The sequence below is a fragment of the Elephantulus edwardii genome, unplaced genomic scaffold (assembly GCF_000299155.1).
Source record: "Elephantulus edwardii isolate Elephantulus edwardi_28Jun2011 unplaced genomic scaffold, EleEdw1.0 scaffold00041, whole genome shotgun sequence".
In the NCBI taxonomy this organism is placed as follows: domain Eukaryota; kingdom Metazoa; phylum Chordata; class Mammalia; order Macroscelidea; family Macroscelididae; genus Elephantulus; species Elephantulus edwardii.
In genome coordinates this window covers 19,041,200-19,050,818 of record NW_006399791.1, presented here as the reverse complement: position 1 = coordinate 19,050,818, position 9,619 = coordinate 19,041,200, and the positions used below count along the sequence as shown (strand labels likewise).

Here is a 9,619-nt window from a genome sequence, read left to right as displayed (position 1 = left end):
GCTTAGACAAGGCAAGCATGGGATAGTGTCTAACATTCGTGATTTCATTATCACTTTCTGGCCAAAGCAGAGTCTTGTTAACCTCCTGCATCCTCCCTTCTGCATTCACAGTAGTCCCTCTGAGGGGATTTGCCCAGGTGGCTCCACTCCAGGACTACCTCAAGTCCCACGGGAGTTAAATGTGGGGGCTGGGGAGGCTGGGAGGATAGAGGCGCACTGAACCTCTAACAAGGACCAGTGCTCATCTGGGACCTCCTGCCTGACCAGCTCCTGCCACTCCATGTAGCAAGCAGTGATACCCAACACTCCATGTAGCAAGCAGTGATACCCAAAGGCCACATCTGCTTCACCAGGGCGATTTAACTCTGAGTTCCTGGTAAAGGTCTTAGTGGCGCTGCCCAGACTGCCAGCAAGGGGAGTGATAATGGTGTTAAATTCCCACAAGTTAGTGCAGGGAGTTGAACTCTGTGGAGACCCAGTGGAAGGGCTTCTACCAGCTCCCAGCCTGGACGCCTATGGCTGGCAGGCAGAAGTTCAAGACACAGGCACACCATCTATTCCAGCCAGATAGTCTCTCTCCATCTAGAAAGGCCTTTGGACACAAAAGGAAATACTGGCAAAGCTGTACTTTAAAAAGCTCCATAAACGGGAGAGTTCTTTAGGAAAATCCTACTCTCCCCACTGAATGGATGCAACCATCTGACTTCCCAGATCTGACTTAATTCAACTCTAGTACGACTCTTTAACATGAACATTGGCAGCTCAGCCACCCTATCCTGGGAGGTTTCTCAGCTGGGATTAAATTAGGTTTACTTGTTCTTGTTTTTCAAAAAAACAAAACCAAGAACGACAACAACAAAACCAACCAAAAACTGAGTGGAAATTTAACAGCGATAAAAACCTGTTCATCACAGGTGAAATTACTTTCCTTTGACCGTATCAAGAGATGTGTGATTCTGTATCATCTGCTTCAAGTTGTGCAAAGAGAACTAAATGTAAGTGCTGACCTACAATACTGAAAGCTCCCCGCTGGCTGGCACGCTTGCTGGAAAACCTGTTTCGTCTGCACTGGTCCCACTGGCCTCCTCTGCTCACCACAGGATTCGGAACTCCACCAGGGACCCCAGTTCTCAGCCTTACCAGCCTTGCCCTGGCCTCAGGCTACCTCTCATCCTGTCCATTCCCCACCCAGGTGAGGCCCATGCTGACGTCAATGTCAATGCTGCCTAACTCGCAGCACCTACAGTCAGCCAGAGGGACTCGACCTTTCCTGGCACAGAGGGAAAAGGAAGTCCACTCGGGAAAGCAAATCCTTGAAATGGATAAAGACGGTGGGGAAAATTAGTGTTGGCAGGAAGAGGCCATGTGGACGCTGTGGCGCTCTCTTGACGTCCTCTTCCCTTAGGGATTTCACCTTAAATAAGTCCAAGTATCTTTCTCCCAAGAACACAGTTAAGGGGCATACCTGCTCCCCTTCAAGTCCTATGATGCAAGAACCCAACAACCCCGTGCCCCACTCCCCACTCCCCCTCAGCAGCAATAATCTTATCCTAGTGAATCTAACCACACGCGGCCAGCAGGTCCTGGCAGCCTCACTCACGCGCTCCTTCCCCTCTGATCATCACACCAAGTCCAGGGAACACTGTCCTGGTGAGAAACCATTCTTACACCTAGGATCCCTGCCTCCTTTGCTGGGTAACTAACACCCCAATCAAGGGGTACACAAACAGTCCCCGCTCCTCCTAGCACCTGTCAGTGTGGGGGCCAGAATGAGGCTGGAATGGGATTTGGTGCCAAAGTGCAGGAGTGGTGACCCAATGAGATCTGGGCCGTTCAAAAGCTCCACATGCTGGCGCATTCCTTCCACCAGTCAGCTGATGGCAGCAGCAGGTCCAGATATACCAGTCACAGCGCGGGATAACTGACTACTGCAGAATCAGACCAAAAAGATTCAAGTTGGCGGCTCCATGACTTCTCTCCCCTCTTGAAGTGGTCCTCTATGTCTTCCGAACACTCCAGTTATAGTCTGGGTTGTTTTTCTGTTCTAGAGATCTCTCCAAAGGAGACCTGTGGTCCAGGGGTGACTTGGACTCATGAGGAGACTTCTGAGAAGGGGGTGAGCGAGGGTCAGACACTGCAGGGTGCAAGGGGGGCAGAGGCTGCTTATAGTCCCCTAGTTTGTCTGTGTGGAAAGAACGGTAATGGTCTGAGGGTCCTTGGCCATGGTAGCCCATAGGTGGGCGGTGATCTGACATCCGCCGAAAATCCTGCTGGTGGTAATTCTGAGGCCTAAACTCGTCGGATCTCCGCCTCTTGGAGTCATGATGGTGCCTGAAAGAGAGACAGATGGATCAGCTGAGTGACTGCAGCCACCCACGTTCCCAACCACATTTTCAGTGGACACTGGTCCTTCCTCATTTGTGCTCATTCTGGGATACGCAGAGTGGACAAAGATGCAGACGTGCACATTACCAGGAACCAAGAACACAGACCTACAGTAGTAACAAAGGGCTAGTTTATATTATTAGTCCAAATACACCCTAAAAAAAAACCAAACACGACCCCACAAAATGCCATGAGTCAAGCCTGCAACAAAGCAAAGAGAATCTTGAGTGCCTGACGGCTTGTTAACTCACGCTCTCCTCAGGAAAAATCTGGCAAGATCTTTAAATATGTTCCTATCACATTACCCAGTCTAAGATGGAAAAAAAAAGCCAGAGAAATTCTTTAAGTTATTAGAGGAAAAGGCATGATCATCCTAAAAACTTGACAACAGAGGAAGGATGGGCTGGGTTTAAAAAACCACCAGTGTGCAGAGTATTAACTTTTTTTAGCTAGGACTGTGGTAAATTGCTTACTATGCTATTAGAAGAAAACAAAACAACATAAAACCCAATTGAAAAATGGACAAAGAATTTCAATTAACATTTCTCCAGAGAATGTAGGGGGAAAGCCAGTAAGTGCATGAAAAGATGCATGATATCCTGTAGTCATCGGGCAAATACTGATCAGGGACATGGCACTTTACCTCCACCAGGATGACTGTGTTTTGTTTTGTTTTTTAAAAAAAAAGCTGAAAACAAGAGCTGGAGAAGACACGGAGAAATCAGAACACTTGGTCACGGGCTGTAACATGGCAAAAGTGCTACAGACAACTGGTGCGACAGGCTGCCACGCTGCTGCTGTTGGTGGCTGTCAGGTGACTCACAGTGACCCCTACAGACAGGCTGTAACCTTTATTAAGCAGAAGCTGACACCCATATCCTCCTCCCACAGAACAGCTCGTATATTCAAACCAACCTTTGGCTTAACCATGTGGTACTAGGGTCCCTGGTGGTGGAGTTGGGTGCCATCGAGTGAACGAGGACTCGTAGCAATCCCATGAACAACAGATCTGAACCTTGCCATATCCTGAGCCGTCCTCCTGATCGCCGACACGCTCGAGCCCATTGCTCCAGTCAGTGTGTCGACCCAGCTTATTGAGGGTCTTTCTCTGACCTTCTCCGTCTTTCCTAGTATGGCATCCTTTCCCCAGGACTGCACCCCCCGCCCCAACAACCTCCCCAAGTAAGTGAGATAAAGTTTCCCCACGCTTGCCCCTCAGGAGCACCTGGCTGCTATGATCTAACACGTTTATGTTCAAAAGAACTGAATGCAGACACTCCAACTAGAACATTCAGGATCACTGCAGCATAATTCACAACCACCAAAAATGAAAGTAACACCCTGAAGAAATGAGTCGTGAGGACACAGGCCAGACCATCGTCTGGAGGGAAATCAAGGTCAGCTGGAGGAACACAGTCCACAAAGACAAGGTTCCACATCCTACTTTGGTGAGCATCAACCACCATCTAAGGTGTGACTATTGGTCTCTTCCTGTCTGAAGTGAAGAAAATAAAAAACACACAGAACAATCGGTCCATGGTACTGAGGGAGCCCCTGAATCTTAATCTCCATGCACTGCTCATCACCCAGAAATGAATGGCGGAAGGGGGTCTCAAAGAGAGTGGGAAACAAACAGAGCTCAGATTGACAAAAAATGGACAAGTTTACTGTTCTGACAGAGACTGGTGGAATGCCAGAAAACCTTAGCTACCCTTTGAGCCTGGAAATGAACTCACCTCTGTGGCACAATTTGCAGCCAAAGTGCAATACACCAGGGAGGTACTTAGTCCTCAGAACAATCATGCACACAAACCAAAAGGGCCACAGTGTCCTAGGGAGGAAGCTCAGCAAGCAGGAAAGGATAGGACAGCAGGATGAATGGAACAAGGGCCACAGGGAGTACGCAGAAGGAATGCTGTCAACAAGGTACTAGAGTGTCGCACCATTAACCAAAAACTCCACGTCTGCCGGGTTCAAATCAAACAGCAGCTCCTAAGGACAAAGACGAGCGTTCTCCTCTCATTAATATTTAGTGTCTCAATGGAGACTCTGAGCCAGAATCAAATAATGGCAGTGGCTTTCCATTTGTTTATGGTTTATAACATTGTTGAACCTTGATGTCATTATGCTAAGTGAAAAACAAACACAAAATATTACATACTGTATGATTCCATTTATATGAAATATCCACGCAGACCAAACGCAGATTGGCAATGGAACAGGATACAGGAGATGGGGAAGTGGGGCTCGAGAAAAACTGCTTAACGGATATGAGGTTTGCTTTTGGAGTGATGAATATATTTTGGAAGTTGTCAGATATTCCCATCCTTCTCCCATAGAGCAGCTGGTAGATTTGAACCATGTACCTTTCCATTAGCAGTGCAAATTGGTCCAACGGAGCCATCATGATCCTACCAACCGTGCTATGAAAAGCAGCCACCTTTGTTCTCACCATTCCAAGTGCTTAGGTCAACTGAGTCCAAGACAGTGGTCAAAAACCATAAATCTCCACTGGGAGTCAGCTGAGACAATAGGAAGGAATAGTGTGAGGGGTACAGGTTCCTTCTGAAGGGGCAGCTGCTATCAGTGACAGCTGCCATGTTAATGCAGGATGGAATGACAGATCTTCCAAAACGGAAGTAGGCATGGAGATGTTTAAGTGGAATTTTCCCATTTTAATATCAGGGAGAACGTCAAATAAGACATATCCTTAGTCTAAGGAAAACCAAAATTGTAATGAGGACTATGGTGTTAGCTTTAAGTTGGCTTTTTTTTTAGCCATTACCTTAGCTCCCTCTGGTCTCTAGCTACCTTAACTGAAGATACATGGTCTTACAAATCATCAACAGCTGTGAGACTAGGATAAGAGAGGGAGTGCTTCCCACAAGACTTCTCACACAAGCAGCAAGAGTTGAGGGAGACTGGAGTGAGACCTTGGTGATGGTGGTAGAGATACTGTGGCATTGCTGTGAAGAAACTGGCAAGGTGCAGCCAGATGAGCCCTGGGATAAAGGCCATAGTTAAAGATTTTGCTGTTCCTTTAATGATGGAAGGAAAAACTGCTTACAGAACTGAAACCAGATACTGGACTAATTAAGGAATTGTCTTGGGACTAAAACCTGGACTTGCATTGGGGGATATTCTTTGCCTCCCCTACTCTCCAACTTCCCTAAAAAACACCACTCTCTTGCTGCTGGTGTAGCTCTAGAGACACCATGGAGCTGGGCTACTGGCTCTTTATCTGTTTTCTGTTCTAGGAAGGCAAAAGGCTGTGGTATTCTCACGCCTTCTAGCCCTTTCAGAAAGATAATCATGGCCATGTGCTTCCCATTTTCTGCTCATTAGACAAGAGCAAAGCATAACCAAGTCCTAAAATCAAGAAAAACAGACACAACCTCTTTAAGCCTTTGCTGTACTCTTTGATGTACCTGTTTAGCCTTTCCTGCAGTTTGAAACAATGGCTCACTATAGAGTTCAAAACTTAAGAGTCCAATCTAACTTAAAGCTGACCATCCACTGGGCTTCTAAGACTATAAATCCTGAGGATAAAGTGCCTGACTTTCTCCTGAGGAGCTGCTAATGGATTTGAACTACCAGAGGGAGTGCTGCCTTTGGGTTTACAGTGCAGCTCTTTACTGACTATGCCTTCAAAGTGCCATCATACAACTGGGCGGTATTAGAAAGAAAGGGCACAACTTCAAAAGGCTCTGACCCATAAAGGACAGGCTCCCAGCAGGCAAGGACCATGAGCTGGTACCATCTTGGAATCCCTGATCCCTAATGTGATGACAGTCTAGCAGAAAGCTGCATTGTGGTTAATACCTCTAATATTTTATGGTTACCACTTCTCTAAATTTCCTCATAGGACGACAGAAAGAAAATACTTTTACCACACAGATGAAATGATAAGACCTCAAATGCTGCTTGCTTATGATCCAGAGGATAAAACTTAAAACCTGATATTCAGGCTCTCATCATCCAACTGATAATCCCCTGACTGCTGCCTATTTTTGGCACGGCCTTGAGATGCCTCTGCTGTTTCTCTCTGCTGACTACTCTTCTGAGCCCAGATCATCACCTTCCTATCTTCCTCAGATCGCAGGACAGAAGTTAACATCTCTACAAGCAACTGTCTGCTCAGCACTCAAGACCGGCTGCCCTGTGTCATGATTCATGGCAGGATGTCTGCTCTGATCACATTAGAAATGTCAGTAAGCTTCAGAAAGAAACACACATTAATGCACAGGTCACCTCTGTCTCTTCTCGTGAACAGTAGTAAGCTCCTGGCAGGAAGCACCTAGTATCTCAGGCTTTCAGCATACCTGTCATAATAATCTCTGTGTCCCCTGTGGTCTCGGTCGCTGCTGTACTGGTCATAAGGTCTCTTTCTGGACATACTGTTGGGCCGGTAGCTCCCGGAGCGGTGGCTATCCATGTGTCGCCGGTCCCCGTAATGGTGGTCCTTGTACCAATGCTGCTCGTACTGATGGTGCCGGTCACTGCCCCACGGCGGGTTGTTGCTGCCACCACCGTAGCTGAACTTGCGTTCCCTCTGCCAGTCTCCTCGATCTGCGGGCAGAGAGAGAACTGTCTCAGGACTGCGAGAATTGGCTGGGATTGGCTTCCCCCACATTTACCCTGAAAGGCTGAGACACTCCCTCCTTCCCAGCCTTCTTCTTGGTGGTGGCTGGGGTCTCCCAAAGGGCAGGGACCATGAGCTGGTCCTTGCCCACTGGGAGGTACTATCTTGGGATCCCTGCTCCCTAGTGTGACTGAGAGTCTAGCAGAGAGCTGTGTAATTGAGGTTAATGCGTCTAATATTTTATAGCTACCACTTCTCTTCATTTCCCCACAAGAAAACCAACGGAAAATACTTTTGCTACTCAAATGAACTGATAAGACTCCAAATGCTGCCTCTGATCCAGAGGACAGAACTTAAAACCTGATATTCAACACCCCAATAATATGAATTCTAACATTCTTTCTCCGCAGATATGAAGACAAAATCAAGTTCGTCACCTCTTTGCTTCTGTAATGCTAACTAAGCACCACTATTTTCCCCTTTCCCTACCAGCTTACTGTCTGACCTGGGGCAGCTTTTTAAAATGAGATTTCACACAGAAACCAAGTCAAACAGCAACATAGAAAACAATATGCCTGACTTTACAGCTGCAAGACAACACCCTCCATTTATAGATCACAGGTACTTCTCTGCCGTCATGAGCTGGGCTAGATCTCTGAAAATCTTTCCCAATAATGTCTACTGACTGTAATATGCCTCCCCCCAGCACATGCTTACATATGTGCACAAGCACACACACACACGATTCTTCACATCAGATTTGGACTATCACCCTAACTCTCTTGCTGAATGACAAACTGAAATTTTCACTTCAGTAGCCTTTTTACTCCTGAGGAGAAAACTAAACAAAAATCCTGTTGCTGCCAAGTCAGTTCTGGCTCACAATGACCGTGGAGGACGGCCCCACAGAGCGAACCACCACACACGGAGCCTGGGGTCTTTGTGGAAGCAAACTGCTACAGTCGTCCCCTGCAGAGGGGGTGGTACTAGCTCAGTGTTCAAACACTGTGTCACCAGGGCTCCTTTTCTGATAAGGATTCTATTTCTTTGGATCAGAAAAGATATTAAAAGCCCAGGAGCCCAGGTATGGTGACTAAAATGAGTTAAACTGTGATACCTTCCCCTGAAAATAAAACCCACTTGGAACTTAAGCATGTGAACTGATTTGAAAACCAGGTCTCTGCAGATAGAATCATGTTAAGGATCTCAGAGATGAGCTCACCCTGGACTTGATGTGGGCCCCAAGTCAGTGACAAGGGGACCATGGTCAGAAAAAGGCAGAATGGGATTGGACACAGGTAGGAAAATGTGCCATGTGAAGATGGAGCCAGAGATGGGAATTAAGCAGCCACAAGTCAGAAAGCACAAAGCATTGCTGGCAACCAGCAGATGCTAGTAGACAAAAAACGAGAGAGAATCCTCTCTCAGAGTTTTTATAAAGAATGTGTACTAGCAACACCTTGATTTTGGACTTCCGGCCTCCAAAACTAACAGTGAGACATACTCAGAAACTACACAGCCTCATGGAAATCTATCTTCCATCTACAGTGATTATTAAAACTAGAGGCATCCCAGCAAATCAATGTCTTTTGGCTCATTTTTCTGGGTTTCTAGTACTTTCATGTACAGTCTTTGTACAGTTTAGAAAAAAGTTACTATGAAGATTATATACAGTGACTTAAACCAGTGTCTTAACATCATTTTTATTCTAGGTGGACCTGACCTGAGGACCAAGAAGTAAAATGTTTTTGGATACCTCACCTGGAAATTAATAAACAATTAATGAAATGACATTCACGCAATAAAAATATCCTTTGAAGATGGCTGCAGACAGCGTGTCGAAGTTTGTGGTACTTTGTAGAGATGCTGTTAGGTACTGTAAAGTTGACTACAATTCATAGCGACCCTATGGGAAGAAATGCTTACAACTCCAACAAGCAATCTATTTCCAGACTACATCACACTGCATTTTTTTCTTCTTGAGCCTCCTAGGAGGTAGGTCACAGGTTACAAGTATTGTTCAACTAAGATGAAAATCTAAGCTTTACAGAAGAAAGTACTAAGCTGAAGAAGAAGAGGAGTCTTTTCAAAGGATTCAGGATATAAAGTCAATAGCACAACATGAGGAACACAAGAACCATTTTAGTTATCAGGGGAATAAAAAATACGGCAATGAACACTCCACCTATTGAGAACATGGAAACACTTCCTAGTCATTAGCTTTTTTCCACAATAAGATGATAAATTAATTTTTAATTATTTAGATTTTTAAGATAAAATGGTATGGAAAATCTGAATATAAAAACCTTAGAATAGCTTGCAGCAAAACTGTTGTTGTTGTTATGTGCCATCGAGTCGTTTGCGACTCATAGCGACCCTATGCACAACAGCCCTAAACCCTGCTCTATCCTGTGCCAATCTCACTGCCTCTGACACCCCCATCCCGATTACCCCAGTCACCGAATCAATCCATCTCAGAGAGGGTCTTCCCCTCCTGCGCCATTCCTCCACCCTCCCAAGCATGATGTCCCTCTCCAAGGACCCGTCCCTCCTGGCAACATGTCCAAAGTATGTGAGACGAAGCCCCAGAATCCTTGCCTCCAAGGAGTAGCTTGGTTTAATCCTCTCCAAGATGAATCTGTTTGTTTTCCT

General features: G+C 46.1%; 1 protein-coding gene across 1 annotated transcript in view; it reads right to left on the bottom strand.

The window, feature by feature from the left end:
- Positions 1 to 1,090: 1,090 nt before the first annotated feature.
- CHD2 (chromodomain helicase DNA binding protein 2) overlaps positions 1,091 to 9,619 on the bottom strand; it is a 143,156-nt gene continuing 134,627 nt past the window's right edge. The window contains exons 38-39 of the mRNA XM_006885193.1: positions 6,708 to 6,954; positions 1,091 to 2,331 (exon numbers count right to left, since the gene is read on the bottom strand). Of these exons, the coding sequence (XP_006885255.1) occupies positions 1,998 to 2,331; positions 6,708 to 6,954 (581 nt within the window). The 3' untranslated portion in view covers positions 1,091 to 1,997. The remainder of the gene's footprint in view (positions 2,332 to 6,707; positions 6,955 to 9,619) is intronic.